The 20,226-nt window shown below is 34.8% G+C and overlaps 1 protein-coding gene across 3 annotated transcripts in view; it reads right to left on the bottom strand.

Annotated features, from left to right (window-relative positions):
* Positions 1 to 20,226, bottom strand: part of LOC145683697 (uncharacterized) — a 134,625-nt gene that overhangs the window by 94,781 nt on the left and 19,618 nt on the right. For all 3 annotated transcript variants that reach the window (XM_081755067.1, XM_081755069.1, XM_081755068.1), the window contains 4 exons: positions 15,437 to 15,484; positions 11,023 to 11,178; positions 7,349 to 7,522; positions 899 to 1,054 (listed from right to left, as the gene is read on the bottom strand). In XM_081755067.1, the coding sequence (XP_081611193.1) occupies positions 899 to 1,054; positions 7,349 to 7,522; positions 11,023 to 11,178; positions 15,437 to 15,484 (534 nt within the window). The remainder of the gene's footprint in view (positions 1 to 898; positions 1,055 to 7,348; positions 7,523 to 11,022; positions 11,179 to 15,436; positions 15,485 to 20,226) is intronic.

Here is a 20,226-nt window from a genome sequence, read left to right as displayed (position 1 = left end):
TTGTCATTCTAGATCTTTTCTAATAATTAGTAGATTTAATTTCCTATTTTCATTTAAAAGGAAATAAGCTTGCTTGATTTATGGCTGCTTTTGGATCCTAACGTTTATTTCGAGTGTCAAAGGTACTTAACAGATAAACCAGTAGTCTAACGTAGGAGCCCAAGCACATAAGTTTCTACAAGAGATTGTACCTGTATCTGTACACCAAAGGCGAGAACATTAATGAATTTCCCATAAAACAGTAAATAACTAAAAAAACAAAAAAAAAAAAAAAAAAAAAAAAAAAAAAGGAATAGAACAGGGATAATGGGAATTTTGGGCGTTTTGGCATCGATCCGAATGCACCCAAAAACCTTCGTCATTTGTATTCCAAATTTGAAGAGACAGGATGCTTGTGCAAAAGTAAGAATCGAGGTCGGCCTCCCATTTCCGATGAAATGGTGGAAACAATTCGGAATTTAGCTATCGTCTAGATGTTGTTCGTGCTGCTAATGGTGGACACATAGAAAGTTTGTAATAGCACAGTTAAAACTTGAAGATTTCGTGAGTATTTTGCAATTTGTCACATTTTGGTAGTATGTTTTTATCAACACATATGTAGTTTAAAATCAGGTCATTGTTTTTGAAACACATTATCTTTTATATAGTCCCGTGTATACTAACCTCAAATTTATGAAAGAACGTGCGTATACAGGGATAGATATAGAATACTTTTTTTTCTTTTTTTTTAACTACCTAGCGTGTAGTTACCAAACAATCTAGTAATACATCACTGGAATACAATAACTACTAGAATCTTCCAAACTACGCTATAACTATGATAATTCAATTTTGAATTTTAATCTTTATAATGTTAAAGTAGCAGTGTAAAAATTTTGAAATTTCTTTCTTACCGCACCTGGAGGCAACGGAATGTTCGTAACCAAATGATTTTCCCATCCACCTGGCCTCACAACTGTCGAATTCTTTTGAATGAAGAACATGCCATTTAATCCTTCAAACGGGGTTCCAAATTTCTCGATCAATTTCCTTGTAGGGTTCATTTTAAGTAAGTCTGTCAACATGAAGAGAAATGTGCTATTGAAAGAATTTAACCATTAACCTCATAACTTAAAAATAGGTAAATCCTTCAAATCATATTTTTAGTATATTTTTTTAACGTATTGATATAAAAAATCATTGCAAATTATTATTAAAATACATTGTGATTGTAAAGATTATTTCTTTTTTAAAAATAAGTAAGTTTTATTATTCAAACATATCAAAGTTTAATTTCTGTGTTATCACCAATCACATGTACACATACATAAGATTTTACCAAACCATACTTATTACAAAAGAAACATAATTAGAAAGGCAGCAGTAACTCAAATAAAAAATAAAAAAAAGAATATCTAAAATACTACAAAATTGGATGTATAAACTCAGATTTTTTTTGAAACAGTCGAAACGACAAAAGATACAACATATATTATTTTGCTATCGACTCTTATGTCGACCAATAAAGAATTTTATAATTAATGAAAATATTCTTGCTGATTACTAGGTTTATTCCATTATAAAAAAAGTATTTAGAACAAAAATTATCATTGAGTTGAACAGATATTCAAAGGGTAGCTAGATAACACATCATCAGTTGAATAAACGTTACTTTAAAAATTATTGTAAAATTATTGTAAAAAATATCAGCATATACACTAGACATCTTATTGTAAAAATATCAGCATATACAGTAGACACCTTATTTAGGAGGTCTATTTAGAAATCTTCGTTGCTAACTCAGTTTTTTTCCTTTATTTTAGATATGTAATACTAATAAAAATTTTAAAAATAGACTGTACAATGCTTTGTTGAGAACTATTACTTTGATTAGAGTAATGAACTCCTATATAGTTTTTAAATTATACAGTTCAAAATCTTGTGTCCTCGTAAATTTTGTCGAGGAATTTTAATCTTAAAATATGTAAAACGATAATCATGCCTGTTGTTATGTATAGTCATGGCGCCTGCTACAATCCCGTTTGCACTAAAAGGTCCCCTCGAGAAACCAATGACCGAGACAGATCATAATTTCTTTTGAGAAATAGAAAGCTCCCAACCCAACGAAAATATTTTAAAATTTATGTGGTAACAACAGCTGAATTTTTTTAGTTATTCTGTAGAAGCTTTCAACATACGAAAGAAATATACACTGTTAATTTGTTTGAACCGAAATCGGAAAGCGTTTGAGTAAACTTAATTTCCTTCAGTTTTGCTCAGATGAAAAAATTTCCTCGAACGCGAAATTTTGCGGCAAATTGAACATAAATGCAAAATACACAGGGCGACAGAGCGGTCATATTGGAATCCAAGATGAGGACCTTATAGACCACACCCAAATCATGTGACCAATTTCTTGTATAAAGAAATGGACCACCCCAAACATAAAAATGAAGTCAAACAGAGGTACGTTTCAATGCATACGGAACTAGAGCACCCTACTGCTCGGCCGCCATATTGATGACATCATTGTAAGTCAATGTGCAAATTCTATTGTCGCTGAGATGCACGGTTCCCAAAATAGTGTATTACAATACTAATTACCTTTCCAAATGTTGTTTTCGTCTTTATTTGTAAGAGTATTTGAGCATGCCACTTTATTTAGTGAAATCTAAGTCCTCAAAATCCAATACCGTGGACTACATACGAGAATGGCCTATCCCTATCAGTTTTTAAGATATAGGAACAATATAGGTTTCGTTTGAAAGGTGAGATTCTACTCAATAACATTTACTTCAAGGTGTTTTTTCCGTATCTCTGACAGTTTCGTAGTAACCCGTTAAGGAATTAATATAATGAAACTGTGAAAATTATTTTTACGATAATAGCCGCCATATTTAAAAATGTAGTCAACATAAAGGAACGATTTTAACTCAAATCACTTGAAACATACGTTGTCTTTAATTCGGCACCAGAATGATGCTTTTATCTCAGTTTCGTGATGAAGCATAAATAGATGTAGTCGCGAAGTCGCCATATTAGAATCCAAGATGGCGGCTTTACCGACCACACTCAAATCATGTGACCAGTTTTTTATTTTAAAAAAGTAGACCACTCCAAATATAAATCTGAAGTTAAACACAGATGACCTTTCAGTGCTCACGGTACCATAGCAGGCGCCTACATTATGTATGGTTGCGAAACATGGTCGCTTATTCTCGGGGAAGAACGTAGATTAAAAGTATTTTGGAACAAGACCCTGAGACGAATGTCGGGACCCAAGAGCAACGAGAATGGGGAATGGTGGAAACTTCATAACGAGGAACTGCACAATTTATATTACTTGCTAAACATTGTTAGGGTCATAAAGTCTAGGAGGCTCAGGTGATCAGGTCATGTAGCCAGAATGGAAGACAGTAGGAACGCTTTCAAAGTTTTAACTGAAAATCCAATCGAAAAACGACCATTAGGAAGACCAGTTGGGAGGACAACACAAGGATGAATCTTGCAGAAATAGGAATACAAAGTAGAAGCTGAATCCGGTTGGCTAATGACTTCAATGAAGATCTTTTGTGAACATGGTATTGAACCTTCGAGTTCCATAGGCTATAGAATTACTTAATTAGTTTTTAAATTGTTCACATTATGGATTTAGACATTACATAAACATAAATTTTGCTCATAGACATCTAACTCAATAGAAACTCCAAATGATTTTAGTTTATTTCAGTCAAAAATGTTCCATATCTTGAGTTAACCAACACTGTTAACATCAATGAGTTTTAATAAACAGCGATAAAATGTATAGTACCTTCAGAAAACAATATATGTTTCATAACAATTACGATTATCTACGATGGTAATATAAACAAGGTGTCTATCGGTCACGAAAGTCACGAAAAAGTCACGAAATGAGAAAACGGTCATGAAAGTCAAGATATTTAGCTTTTGGGTCACGATCTCTTCTACCTGTACAAATATAAGTACAGACTAGAAAATTGTGTTCTACAAAACGTCAAAATTCAACACAAAAATGTCTACGGTCGGCTTTAGACGCTACCAAATCGCAAGCAAAGTACGTTTCTATTGCATGCATGAAAATTCGGCCTAGTTAGCACCCAAATTTTCTCTTTAAAATGTTACGAAATTTTGCGGTTTGATGAAGGAAAGGTCACAAAAAGTCACGAAATTTCAGTTTGGAATTTTAGAAGACACTCTGATAAATCAGAGATGTGAAATTGCATAAGATGATAAGGTGATACAATTACAAAACTACTTCAAGTAAATCAATTTAATATATTCTTATAAACAGGACAGAAAAAAAAAAGCATTGGTTTGAAGCATTCTGGGTAGCAAAGGTGAACTCAGCAAAAGAATGCTACACGCGATCTGAACGATAAAGAAGTAATCGTTTATTTCAAGTAATCTCAGTAGTAATAACAAATTGACAGACAATTATACTATATAGTATATCTATCTATCTATCTATCTATATATATATATATATACAGATAGATAGATAGATATACATATTGTGGATAGATCCGATAAGTAATCAATTTTTAATATCATTTTATTGTTATTGTTGTAAAAGTTAATCTGATTCAAAATCTTAATAAGATAGAATTATGTTGTGTTTAATCAGAAATCAGAAAAAGTAAACATTGTCATGCAGTAAGTAATTACGCATGATGTTTGTTATTGTTTATATGTCGTCTAGACATAATGTGTAAATAATGATGAAAAGACAGAATTTAAGAAAAGAGCGTGTAAGCTCTATGTTGTTATAAAATATTTTGTGTACTCAGCTTTGTTCACAAATACACATTTCGGATATGACATAATATGCAGTTTAGCAGAAATGAATTGTCTGAGAATTTTGGACATGGCACAACAATGGAGAAACGAAAGTTTCTAACAGCTGTGACATTTTGACGTCATTCCAAAGTTGAGGGGACACATTCCATCGTCTGGAAGATGGAATAAAAAGCTATTCTTTGTTGGATTAAGGACGAAGTTTGGATAGAGCGATTGAAGCGCGAACATCCTACAAAGAAGCTGAACGAGGTTCCACGATACCTCGGTCGCAGGTTCGAGACCAGACGACATTCAGTTGTCAGGTGACAGCTGGATACCAGACATCGAGTTTCCAGTTCAATCATCGCCCATGGTTCCAACAACAGACTTACCAGGTATGTCATCGGCTGTGTTGTGGCCTATGTTAAATTCTCAGAGGTTTATAGGTTCTGCGACTGAGAGTGTCATGTTATATCCAAAAGCATAAACATCACACAATACACTTTAAATTACTTAATCAGAATATAGTTGTTATTTAAAGATAATTGATTTCACTCATTTATTATTAACCTCTCGCTAAACTATGGTTTATTCCTGTCCATTCCGAATAATGGACAGAAGCGGCCTTACTGCATCATATTAAGCACTTTCATCCCCATTAAATTTAGACACGATGCAGGGAGGTTGTCAATATATATATATAAACTGTTCGCCTTTCGCTTAGAAAATATAGTTTCAAAATAAATAGACGATTGTTGTCACCATTCAAAGTGCAGTCTTTAGAAAACAAACTTTTGTTGAGTTTGCCCCTAATGTTCATAATGCTTCATGTATAAATGCCTTGAGCCATGAGGATTCATTGATTTCATGCTGAATTTTAATAATCCTGTTGTTTTCTTCTAATAGCTTTATACGTGCATTTAATACAATTTTGAAACATTTTCTACCCTTAAAAGACGGAAGCATATTCCAAACAGTTTAGTCAATAGCATCGTGTACATGCATGGCCAAAACAAATAAAATAAATAAAAAATAAAAAATAAAATAAAATAAAATAAAATAAAATCTTTTGTCTGGTACTATCAGTCATCTACATTGAACCGTATTTTCGCACGTTCGACCACTATTATCTGTCATACGCCGTCTAGCTAATTTATATCATGGTTCCTCCTGTTAGTCAGCGTATTTGCCCTCTACATCGTAGTGTTCGACACTGGGAAAGAACATATCATTAGAAAAAGCTATGTTACATACCAGATTAAGTAGTCACAGTACATACTATTCCAACATTGAAAATGTTCAGGTATGTTTTCGAATTCTCTGGCACCACAGAAATGTAGGACTTTAAGATTTGAAGAAGAAATGGCATATATTCATTTCAAAAATGCACCAGAGAAAGAAGTATCCTCAATTAAAAGTAATACTTACTGAAATTATAACAATACGTTCTCAAGAGTTTATCACAAAATCGGCCTAACAAGTCTACGCAGCAGTAGTACTTTGGATAATAGTATTTCTAATTCTTATTGTGAAAGTTAATACTAACATTTTCATTCTATCGTATTAGTTATTTCTCGTGCCTAACAGTAGAGGAAGCTCCTGCCTTTCTGATTAGAAACTAAGATATCTGCATAATGATAACCTCTTAAAAAAGAAGAAAAAGAAGAATTTGATAACAATTCTGAAAGCTTCTACACTCATATTTGTAAATTTTCGTTTTTAAAGAAAAGTATTCATAGCTAAGGATAAGTAAAATAAGCCCAAAAAAGAAGTACATTAACTTATTATCTTGAATTTACTTTCTGAAAAAAGAATTTTCTTTCTGAATGAATATTAACCATCGGACTACCAACGGGAGGTGCTTTGTGCCCACAACAGTATATTTGTTGTAGTTACTCGTCTAATAGTTTCTTTAAAATTGTGAGAAAATGTGTTATTGCTCAACATGTTTAACTAATGCCTATATTTTATGGTGGTTCAAATTGAACGTTAGTATGTTTCATAAAATTTGAAATTTTAAGTTGGTGGACACAAAGTATCCCGTCCCCCCGTTGGTAGGAGGTGTGACTGACATTTAGAAATGTCACTCCTAGATGGCAGTATAATAAATAGCTGTATCCCGCCTTTTCTGAATTTGGCGGCTAGTCTTATCCCATGTACTGTCCATTTTGAGAATTTTAGGTTAGTATGTCTCATAAAATTGCTATTTTAAGTTGCTGGGCACAAAGTACCCCGTCCCCCAGTTGGCAGGAGATGTGAGTGACATTTAGAAATGCCACTCCTAGATGGCAGTATAATAAATAACTGTTAGTCTTATACTGTGTACTGTATCAGTCACTGTAGATTCTTTTGTGAGTTTCTAATTTTTTTGTTTTGCGAGATATATTTAACCTTAACAGGTGAGCACAAAATGACCCCTCCCCCTCCCCTTGGTAGCAAGCGTGCGAGGGTTAATCTTAAAATCAGACTGCATGTTGTTTCGTTAGCAATTACTAATCTTCTTATTTAAGATTTATGAAACTTTACCATAATATTAATTTCTATATGTCCTTTAATATTTAAAAGCACTTACTCTTGTATTGTTCTTGTGAAATAATTGTAACATTAATGAATGGTTCCAAAATAAAAGGATTGTACTCCATATATTCTATGCGCACAGAATCAAGGCCATCGGCGTTGGGTGATGGAGTAATTTTCAGCACCTTCATGAATCGTACAAGTTCCTGATGTCTTGGGTCTGCTCTGGCTGAAAGAAAAATAATTATTGAATTGTTACGCATACAGGCAGCTTTCAATATTCTGGGTTATAGTTTTACGCAGGTTTGCTCAATTTGTGAAACGTCTATTACATTAAGGGAAATGTTACCTAAGAAGTAAAAGTTGATCCGAGAGTTCTTTAGAAGAAAAAGAAATATGTTGGTGTTTGTCAAAGATGTGTGAAAAATAATCATGGTTCAGAAACTGCATACTTTCTTTTACTTATTCACCTAAAAGTTCAAGCACTTATCATATCCAAGTACTAGTCACACATTGCAAATTATTTGTGAAATAAATTTATTTTTCAGAAAGTACATACTTTCCTCCCTACTTATTTGCTATACACAGTTAAGCACTTATTACGGCATAGCACTAGTCATACACTGTAAATGATTTGTTCAAAGGATTTATGATCTAGAAACTACATACTTTCTTCTACTTTATTTGCCACACTCATTCAAACATTTATCACAATGTGGTACTATCTTTGAGTTTTACGTCCCACGGTTATGCCGGTTAGGCTAAAGAAGACGGCGATTATGAGAAATGAATGAAATGGTGGAATGAAGAAAGTGGGAGGAAACGGGAGAACCCCGAGAAAACCAAAGCACGGTGTTTGTCCACCACAAATTCCACACGGTGCTAGCTGGGATCGAACCAGGGACCCCAAGCACCGGAGGTGAACTCTCTACCACTGAGCCACCGCCCCCCCCCCCCACAATGTGGTACTAGTCACACACTGCAAATCATGTGCGAAAATAACATATAGTACAGAAATTAAATACCATCCTCTAGTACTTATTTGATATACACATTCAGTTGCTTAGCATAGCGTGGTATTAGTTCAGCTAAGCGTCATTGTACTCAGCTACTGCCACTGTATTCAACTATGCATAACACCATCTTTGGGTTCACCAGTATTGGGAAAATGTTTTCCGGAAAGAAGGAATATTCAGGGACTATAGCAAACAGCAAAACGAATACTTTCAAGTATCTAGGATGAACATTTACACACCAAAATCGTGTTTACGAAGAAATTAAATGTGAACTTAAAGCCAGAAATTCGTGTTAGTATTCAGTTCAAAATCTTTTGTGAAACTGTTTGGGGGTAAACAGATGGTACCTGAAACAATATGACGATGAAACAATATGATTACGAAACCGATAGCGAACAAGTACTTTGACAGAAAGTTGAAAGGTACTTTGAAGAGAGAGTTCAAGAGTACGTCAACCCAAGCTCCTTTGTTTTTGCGACGTCTCTCAAAGGAAGCATAAAATATACAATAACAATAATTATGCTTGTTGTGATGTATACTTGCGAAATATGATCACTTACTATGAACGAAAAACACAGTTTGCAAAACTTTTAAAATAAAATCCTGAGCTGAATATTCGGATCCTAAAGAGACGGATATTGGAAATTATGCCCAATTGATAACGAGGAACTGCATAGTTTATACCATTTACCTAACATCCTTAGAGTAGTTAAGTTTAGAAGGCTCAGGTAAGCAAGTCATTTAGATGGACTGTAAGAAAGTAGAAACGCCTTCTAAATTTTAACTGGAAAGCCAATCTGAAAAAGACCATTAGTAAGACCTAAGCAGAATGTAGGACAATATTAAGATGGATCTATCAGAAATAGGAATGCAAAATAGAAACTGGATCCAGTTGACTATGGAGAGAAGTCAATGGAGAGCTTTTATGACTACGGCAGTAAATCTTCGCGCTCCATAGGCCATAGAGTTAATTAGAACATGCTGTATATTCCACCTTACGATCTTTCAGTTTGATCCAAGCAGCAAGATGATACAAAAGTAAACATAAGCGCTATCGAATAGTGAAACCTAAACATGTGCGACAAAATTGAGGATCCTGTAAGATGTGAGGTCCATACTGAGATAGGTATTTTATCTCCATTTGTTTCCAAAGTTCAATTACTCTCCATCCGGAAAACACTTTTTCACTGATGATTAAGTCCAAAATACATGGGACATTTTTGGGCTTACTTCACACCAAAACGTTTCTTATATATATCAATCAGGTCAATGATAAGGACCTAAGAACATAATACACATTTCAATGTCACATAATTTGGTATTTCAATGTTAAAGTGAAAATAACCAAGATCCCACATGAAGTTAACGTTTACTAAACACATTGAAAATGTTACTCATGATGCTCTTAAATTTTTAGGATTCATAATTAGAAGTGATAAGGACTGTAGTAAGGTTGCAAGATCGATATTTCTGAAGTTTCGTCTGTTATATAGGAATGAAAAGTGAGCGGTCATTTTAATACATGCAGAGAGAGTTTCAGTCACCAGAGAAATTATGCAGTTTCAACCACCAGCGACCTACGAAGGTAGTTGTATGTGAATACAAAGTGCGACTCGTTTAGAAAACTGGTCTCGCGAAGAATTCCGCTCAATTATTCGATTGCTGTGGACGAAACATATAAGGACACTTTTGGAAATATATTACACATATGTACACCCAAAGTTGGAATACCCTGTTGTAATTTAGAATCCCTCGCAAGAAAATATCGACAACAAATTGAAAAAGTTGAATCAAAATTAGTAAGATATTTGATATACAAAATAACTGAAATTTATCCCTAACTTGAAAACCATAAAACACTGGTAGACAATTTCAATATTTACTTATTAGAACAAAGGCGTAATATTGCCGATTTGGTAGTCGCCCAAAATACAATTCGAAAGGAATTCGATTCTTCAAGCTTTAAATCAACATTTTACTTCCATGTTCCTTCAATTAGAACTAGAACCAATAATACAGGTATATTTTATTGCAAAAAGGCTAGGACCAACATAATGCTGAAGTCACCAATATGGTGAATATGTTCTTTCTATAATAAATTATGTCAAAAACATGATAAAATTGGTACATGCACAATGTCTTGTAAGGCACTAAAAACTTGTAAAAATATATTGTAACGCTTCAACACTCTAATTGGGCATCTCCCTGTTGTGTTGATGAAAAAACAAATAAATGTTTTTTAGAATCATGGTCCTCATCATCAGCTTTTATAAATGAAAATGGTTACAAAAGGGAAAGAATTATGGAAAGGTGAAAGAATAAAAAACTAATTCGAAGCAACAGTATAACTTGACAAATGAAACATTTTTGATCAGTGTAAACCTAGTGATTGTTCAGGATTGTTATCTTTTTCTTTCCAAATGACGACAGTATATATATTAAATAAACTATCATTGATCTATAAAATATCCACTCATCCTTCACCATTCCACATTTTTCTTTTATAGTTTTCTTAGCCATTTTTTAGACTTACAAAATACTGATGAAGAGGATCGTTATACCTGAAAACGTTTCTTAGTCTTCATAAACATTTTAGTGAGTATGAAGCATTCTCATTTGCTTACTGTGGTGATTATTCTTAACGTTCAATGTATAGTACTATAAGTTCTCCAAAAATATATATAATTTCACAATCGAAGTTTGGAAACTTTACCTCTGTATTCCATTTCTGGCATTAACTGAAGGTTGTAATCTGGGTATCCATCTATGTCATAATCATATGTGACAATATATATTTCATTTCCATTTCCTCGATCAATTAGTCTCCCGTAGGCCACAATATTGTCCATTCTGGATGGCATTTGAAATCCTAAAATGTAACAATGTAAAATGTTATATTGAATAAATAAATATAATCTTACAGTCAACACTTAATCTAGTATTAATTTAGGTGATAGGGTAGGACACCTAGGTTTCATATCTCTGATAAATAGTTAACATAATTTAATTTTACTTACAATATCGTTAGACGTTTAACTGGTATGTCCGTGTAACCACTTTCCAGATATGCAAACATCGTCCACATGAACCAGACGTATATAAGATTTATGTACTACCAATAGTGTATGAAGAGTTAGACAATATTTAGGTTCACACGCAAATATTTTGAAAACTACTAGAGCAATCAAATTGAAACATTGATAAATCTCAAGGCAGTAACTAGGATAATTAGAACATAAAACAGTGTTCTGAGTAACTAGATGTTGTATTTTTGTAAATGTCATTTCATGACTAAAATCGTCTGTTCAAAGCACACTTAATAGAGAATTCATGTGTGAAATTATGTAAAACGTAGAGTGTGAATTATCAGCGAAGCTTATAAACTGAGGTTATTTATATACATCTCCAGATTGAGAGAAACTGACTTCGTACAATCTACTAATTAAGGGATTGTTTAACCGTGACAAATTTGATTACTTGTAGGACCACACCGATAAACACTAATTAAATATAATAAAATTAATACAAAAATCAGACTAGATATTGTTCTTGCAATACTAGTGTCCAGTCAATTAGTATATTTATAGATATACTGAGAGCTGATTCTACATGTGAAAACAAACCGAAAGGTCCTATGAACATGTGTCCGATTTTCGATCGTTACGGAACTGGAGCTGGTTGTGGGGGCCGCGGTGGCTCATTGGTAGAGCGTTCACCTCTGGTGCTTAGGGTCCCGGGTTCGATCCCAGCCCCCGCCAAGTGAGCTTTGTGGTGGACAAACACCGTGTGTGTCGGTTTCCTCGGGGTTTTCCCGTTTCCTCCCACTTTCTTCATTCCACCATTTCATTCATTACTCATCATCACCGTCTCCTTTAGCCTTACCGGCATAACCGTGGGACGTAAAACTCAAAGATTTCATTTCATTTTTAGAGTGGGTTGAAGACTATACACATCCATGAATGATTAATTAGAAAGACAAGTGTGAGTATTATTTATGAAATGCTTTGTAGGCGCTGTGGTAGACAAAACAATGGTCAAACAGATGACTGATCCATCCTACAAGAAGTGTTCAAAAAATCCCCCACTCATCTCAATGCACTTGTCAACGTGTTGGTGGGTGTGTAATGTTGCACATCGAACATAATCTCAGCGGGCTTTATTTAATAAGAGCAACAGCGTCCGTGATACCAGAGATAAGTTCTTCACGTATCCACCTTCGTAGCGTACACATCCCCCTTTAACCAGCCCCATAAACATAAGTTTAATGAGGTTAGGTCGGTTGATTTGGGAGGCCAGTTAATGGGTCCACCACGGCCAATCCACCGTTGAGAAAATGTGTTATTCAGATACTGGGATACTTGTCTGGTAAAATGAATCGGTGGTTCGTCATACGGGGGCACGCACACGGCCTCACGACTGCTCAATGATCCAATTCACGATTTCACACTGGGTACGCTTGCAGCTGTTGCCTCAGTGCGACGTCACAGTGCTGCCATCTGTTGGAGAACCCACGCACCTTTTGCAGGATGGATTAGTCGTCTTCTATCTGACCATTATTCTGTCCACCACAGAGCCTACACAGCATTTCGATAAGTAATATTCACAATTGTCTTCATTATCATACAAGGATGTGTGTAGTGTTCAACCCGCTCAAAAATCGGACGCATGTTCATAGAACTTTTTCGGTTTATTTTCACATGTAGAATCACCTCACAAATTATGTGACATTCCTCCTGAAGTACAATATATACATAAAGCAAGTTTGCCTTTTGAATATATCTTAGTTGTTATTTAAAGTATGAAATTTTAAACTGTTCTTTTCAATAATGAAAAAGAACACAGGACTGTTCTGTGAACAAAGCTTCTGTATGTTTTTGTTTAGTTTTAACGTACTACGTTTATGCACGGAGACAAAAGAGGATTGTGATAATAGCATGGATGGTAATAGAGGAATAAAGGAAGTAGAAGGAAATAGGAGAACTCTAAGAAATTCCATACACACGATGTTTATTCACCACAAATCCTACTTGGCAGAAGCTAACCAAGAATTTCGTATATCAGAGGTGAGCGTTCTACCATTGTGCAAGCGCAGCATCTTGTGTATGTTTTGCGCCAAATGCTTATTTGAGCAATAACGGAAAATACTTTCCTGGGACATGACATTGTTTGAAAAGAGATTTATATCAAGATTTTGTCTTCTCAGGTGCTTGTTGTCCATCACCTCTAAAAAAATATATTTTCTGCATTTTTTGATTGCCTACCGATTATACAAAAATGAAATGAAATCTTTGAGTTTTACGTCCCATGATTATGCCGGTTAGGCTAAAGGAGACGGTGATGATGAATAATGAATGAAATGGTGGAATGAAGAAAGTGGGAGGAAACGGGAGAACCCCGAGAAAACCCCCACATACGGTGTTTGTCCACTACAAAGTTCACTTGGCGGGGTCTGGGATCGAACCCGGGACCCCAAGCACCAGAGGTGAACGCTCTACCACTGAGCCACCACGGCCCCTAGCGATTATACAGTGCTTGATTAAATTTCAATGTCAACTTAAATTGAACTCTTCCTAAATTTTATGCGAATATCTGTACGGTTATATCGATATACATAGGTTATGACTAAAACACATACAAAAGTGTCATTTCTATTAGAAATGTTCACTTTTACGATGTAATAGGGAGAATCAAAAATTAAGGTTACAATACCGATATTTCTGAAGTTTCGTCTCTTATATAGCAATGAAGAGTGTGCAGTGATTTTAATACATGGAGTTGGCAAAACAATGCAGAGTTTCAACCACTCATAACCTACGACGCTAGTTGTAGCAGATAAACACAAATGGCGACTCGTTTAGAAAACTGGTCTCGCTAAGAAGTCTGCTCAATTATTCGATTGGTGTGGACGAAACATGTAACCGCAGCTGTTAGACGTTTGAGGAGAAAACGGCCAGGACTTCTCTTCGAGTGCGTCATCTTCCTGCACGACAACGCGCACACATGCAACCCAGAAGAAGTTGAAGTAGTTTCATTGGGACCTCATCGACCACCCTCTTTACAGCCGGTGACTTTAATTTTTCTCACATTTTGAAGGAGCACCTAGGCGCCATCTTAGTGCTTCAGACGAGGAGGTGAAACACTTCGTGTCAACGTTTCTGAACATGCAAGGACAGGATATTTACCAAGAGGGAATCTTCAAACTCATCCCGTGATGCGACAAGTGCTGCAACCAACACGAAAACTATGCCTAAAAGTAACCTAATGTATCTACTATCTATTGGCTGTATTGGTTTTATGAAGTAATATGTACACGTTTCACTACAGGCTTTGTAACCTTACTTTTCGATCACTCCTCGTATGTACTATCTGTTGGCTGTATTAGTTGTATGAAATAGTGTATACACGTTTCACTACAGGCTTTGTAACCTTACTTTTCGATCACTCCTCGTATGTACTATCTGTTGGCTGTATTAGTTGTATGAAATAGTGTATACACGTTTCACTACAGGCTTTGTAACCTTACTTTTCGATCACTCCTCGTATGTACTATCTGTTGGCTGTATTAGTTGTATGAAATAGTGTATACACGTTTCACTACAGGCTTTGTAACCTTACTTTTCGATCACTCCTCGTATGTACTATCTGTTGGCTGTATTAGTTGTATGAAATAGTGTATACACGTTTCACTACAGGCTTTGTAACCTTACTTTTCGATCACTCCTCGTATGTACTATCTGTTGGCTGTATTAGTTGTATGAAATAGTGTATACACGTTTCACTACAGGCTTTGTAACCTTACTTTTCGATCACTCCTCGTATGTACTATCTGTTGGCTGTATTAGTTGTATGAAATAGTGTATACACGTTTCACTACAGGCTTTGTAACCTTACTTTTCGATCACTCCTCGTATGTACTATCTGTTGGCTGTATTAGTTGTATGAAATAGTGTATACACGTTTCACTACAGGCTTTGTAACCTTACTTTTCGATCACTCTTCGTATTAATTTGTTAACTATATAAAGAGCTTTTTTTTTCAACAATAGACTAAATATAAGTAGAAAATATTATCCATTTTCACTTATATGCATTTTGAGATCCAGTTAAATACCATTTTAACTTCAATACCTGAAGGATAATCCCATGAATATTCGAAGGCGGTGTTTTCCGCATCATCTGAAAAGAATATTACATTCTAATTTATTGTGTATTTTCTGCAATGTATATCGTTAAAAATAATTAATTAAATCTACCCAAAACTGAGATATTCAATGAGAAATTACAGAAATAAATTGAAATTTTACTTAATGGTTATTCTACTTAATTTTATTACAGTGTTATTCCACTTCTTCATATAAGATTCAGACTTGAAATTCATGGATAAGTTGCAGTTAAGATAATACAGAGTGTCCCACATAAAACCGGTATTTTTCTATGCCTCAAGCACGAGATTCAAGTAACACTTTAACAGCAACAATGAATAGATAATAGTAATGTTAAACAGTTACCTGTTTATAAGCGATGGTGGAAGTGGTGGCCATAGGTATCCAGGCATCGCTCACCTTGTTTGATGACGCTACAAGCAACACGCTGTAATTTCTTGTACTGGTCTTGGGGGTCTTGTAACGTATTGAATAGTGCTGGTCGTGGGGAGTTTCTTACCAGAATATTTCGCTTGAAACCAGTGGCGAAGCGTACTATGAGGCTCTGAGGCCGGGCCTACCCTGTTTTCTGCTATATATTTTCCTTATCTCTGCTTTCTTATAAAATAAAGTCAATACTTGAACATTTTTTATCGGTAACAAAATACTTGGTTGGAAACACTTGGAGATCCTTCCGTCTGAGCCTCGCCAGCTCGCTAGAGAGGCTTACGGGCTATGCTGCTCAGGGTGCGAAGTTATTATCGCTGGGAATTGCATGCATTGTTGGGAAAGTGCGAAGGATCGCCTCTGGAAGTTTAGTTTTAGCATTGAAGGCATCTCTCAATGCTAATACGTTATAAAATGATTTCGTTAACACAGAGTAAGAAGTTCCTGTGTAGAATTATATATTCCTATTAGTGATAAATTGTTTAATTTAGGTATATACTCTCAGGAATTATTCAAAATATATGTTATTTCCTCCTACATGGGGTTCGGTCCCTAATAGCTTGTAGAATATAAGTTTGATACATTGAACATGTACAGAGTGTTTCAAAACAACACTGACAACGTTTGGAATGTGATTCCTGACACGAAGATAAGACAAAAAGTATAGACCAACCTGAGTGCACAAATGCTTCCTCTCGGAGTTACAGGCTGCCGAAAACCTGAAAAATGAAATTTAAAGGTCCATAGCTCCAAAACTGTGGGACTTATCGTAGTCGGGTCAAGATTTCACCTAGAAACTACTACGTACTCTATCCAAATATCCACACTGAGAAAAAAATGTAGGTAGCGTACTTAAAAAGATAAGTTACATGTGTAATTCCTGTAGCTTTTGGACTTAACGTACAGCAGACATATAACTGAAAACGCATGTTGTATAATACTTTCTGTATAAGTGTTCCATCTATACGTACTTTCCGTATGAAACAATGTAGGCGGTCAGGATCTCACATACAAATGGACGTATATAACATATAGCTGACGAAGGTAAGGTAAGTATTTGCATGTGATATACGGAAAACTGTTAGATGTCAGACATCCTGCAACGGCATGATGTAACATCTAAGGGCAGTGCCTATGTATCATACGGATAACGAATGCTCCGTACTGATTTCTATAGTAAGCAAGAGGATACCGTATATTTGTACAATATACCGCTGTCCGGAGAACGGATTTTTCTCTGTGCATGTTTCAGATTCCTGTGGTACTTCTGCAGCAATTTTTATGGAGGTATTTGGTGAGTACTTCATGTTATATGCCTGTAGCCAAACTCCCTCTACAAAAAAATTGTGCGTGAGTACTTTAGAATTCTGAAACATATATTTTTGGATAGCGCACATATTAGTTCCTATGTGAAGTCTTGACTTGACTACGGTAGGTCCCATAGTATTGGAGCTATGGGCCTTTAACGTTCGTTTCCCCATGTTTTCGGGAGCTTGTAACTCCGAAAGGAAGCATTTGTGCACCCAGGTTGGTCTATACTTTTTGTCTTATCTTAGTGTCAAGAATCACCTCACAAACTTTGTCGGTGTTGTTTTGAAACACCCTGTACATAAATTTACCACACGCTACCGTGCAGGATGATAATATTTCTGTGTAATTTTAGTTGTTTTCCATTTCATAAAATCAGTGGGGTATTTACGATTTTGTTTCTGGGACTTTGCTTCTTTCGGGAGAAGCTTTGTTAACTTTATTCCTGGAAATGTGAAAATTCTGCAATATATATAAAAGAATAAAAAGTTGCGATGAAATTTCGGTGAGTGCTTAAGCCCGGAAGCCACCCCCTTAAACATGTCACTACATAGAATACAATATTAAATATCTTGCGTTGATTCAAATGAAGTTTCCTCTGAGCATTAACATTTCTAGGGAAGTCATTATCACGTGATATATTAACTAAATGCAGCATTGGACTTATTTCAAGTTGGAGATGCAAGTAGCAAATGCTTATCCAAAAATTTGACAGTGAACTGTAGAAATGTACTTACTTTTTCTGTCCGTCTATTTTCAAATATGCAGGAAATGAATACAGCAAGTAAAGAGGAAATTCTCTTCTGCCCCCTGCAAATCTCAGACAGAAAATATGAACTGCACATCAAAATATTTCTAGTGGAGCTAAATGGGAATATTCCATTAATACATCTTGCGTGTTTTTCTCATGTAAATATTTGTTGAATAATAATAATAATAATAATAATAATAATAATAATAATAATAATAATAATAATAATAATAATAATAATAATAATAATAATAATAATAATAATAATAATAATAATAATATATTACTTTCCGTCTATTTTTGCTTATATGAATATTCATTCTTTCTTGTTAAATAACAAAAAAGAAACTACTATGTATATATTCACATAAATTAACTCTAAACAGTGTTAGAAATACAGCCAAGAAAGTTCTTTAAAATAAATAGATTTGATAGTTTCTTTTGTCATCAATAAGGAAAATAGAATTCTGACTATGATTTTAAACATTTTATGATACACTAAATATTATTTGTGTTATTAGTTTATCGGGCCTACCCTACTTGTAGGATTACCTTTCTCCACTGCTTGAAACATTTCTTTACATTCCTTGATGGCGTCTGTCTTTACACAAAGTTCCGCAACATTAATTCGCTGCTCTAATACAAACTGCCCCATTTCTGTTATAATATATTCCTTGTTATCACAAACACTGATTCAACATATAACACATTGTAACACTCAACAATACGAGCTTCTCACAACTGACTGACGAAAATACTGCTGCACTCAACTTTCCAATAAAATGCAGTGTAGCTATATATCCGAGACAGTGTTGTCGCTCAACAAGCAATTTTAACTAAAGATGATTAACCGGTACGTGAGACATACCGGTGTTATGTGGGACACCCTGTACAATGATTTAGTGCTTTCATAATGTCACGCCAAATTCATTTAAACTTCTAAAGACATTACCAAAGTAATGAAATGTACAAATTTATTCTAATAAAATTTCTTAAGAAAAAATGAATGGTATGTAGGTTTCCTGTTTAAAAGTAAGCGAAGACTTAGCACTACAGAAAATGTAGTTTGCTTAAAAATTTAATAACGAGCATGTACTCTGCTACTTTCAAAAAACTGTTTGTTATCCGTTTCGACTTTCTGAATGACCATGAACAAAATCACATGTAATTAAAGCACACTGATTTGTTCTGGAGTTTGTAGTAGATACGTATATCCTCACTAGAAATATAATCTATATATATATATATATATATATATATCAGTACCAAAGACAACTTTTCCGCGCTATAGCGACTTAAAAAAATAAAAAGTTTTTTTTCGGTCCACCCTAATATATATTGTTTGTATCATACTTGGAGAGAACGATCCATTGAAGTTTCACTGTATTTTCTATGAGTACATTGCTCTGTCCTGATCATACCACCCTCTATGGATTCCGCATTCTTTAGTGTACTGCCGGATTCAATGATAGAAAACAGCTGAAATGAACCTAGGAAGTGACTTTTGAATAAAATCCAGACTACAGGAAGGTTAAGGATGATTCTCGTTAGAACCTCTGTTCGTCGTCTTGGTGATCCTAAGTGAAAGACGTTCTACAAAAGGAGAAGTAGTGGGCCCGGTATGGACAGAAAAAGACGTATGTACACAAAGTCTCTCTAAGTATGATATAACTTTCATCTTAGGCCAATAGACTTATTTGTCAATAAGAAGGGAATAAATTCGTATGTAAAAAGTATAAACAGGAATCTGTTCATTTAATTCGATCAAATGCTAGTTCATCAGTGCATACCCAATTTTTTCTACTCTCGCATAAGACTTGTTACGATCCCAAATAAATAACATATGTATAATAAATAATATATATGTTTGTGACTTAATAACTCTTGAACAACCCGACCGATCTCGATCACATTTTCAACATAAATGGGGTTGGAGACTGAAGTGATGTTATCATTTCACTTTGACCATTTGACCATACAACTTAGAGAGGGAGGAGGAGGGGTAAGATTTAAAACATGATCGAAAATGACTGATGTTAGTGTTAAATTCATAGTTTTCGGAGTCACTGAGACGAATCTTTGACAGTTCTGATGACGTTAAAATCAACATTCAGTCTTCATTAGCAAGTCCTTTATGTCCAGAATGAAACGTATTATTTCCGTGCCAAGAACAGGTATTCCGATAGGTTTATCATAAAACTAATATAAAAATCATGACTATAAGAATAGATAATAACGATATAGACACCATGTAACAATACTGCAATGAA

The sequence above is a fragment of the Thermobia domestica genome, chromosome 4 (assembly GCF_964235325.1).
Source record: "Thermobia domestica chromosome 4, izTheDome1.hap1.1, whole genome shotgun sequence".
NCBI classification, from domain to species: domain Eukaryota; kingdom Metazoa; phylum Arthropoda; class Insecta; order Zygentoma; family Lepismatidae; genus Thermobia; species Thermobia domestica.
The sequence above is the reverse complement of the archived record's forward strand: the minus strand, read 5'-3'. Positions and strand labels throughout refer to the sequence as shown.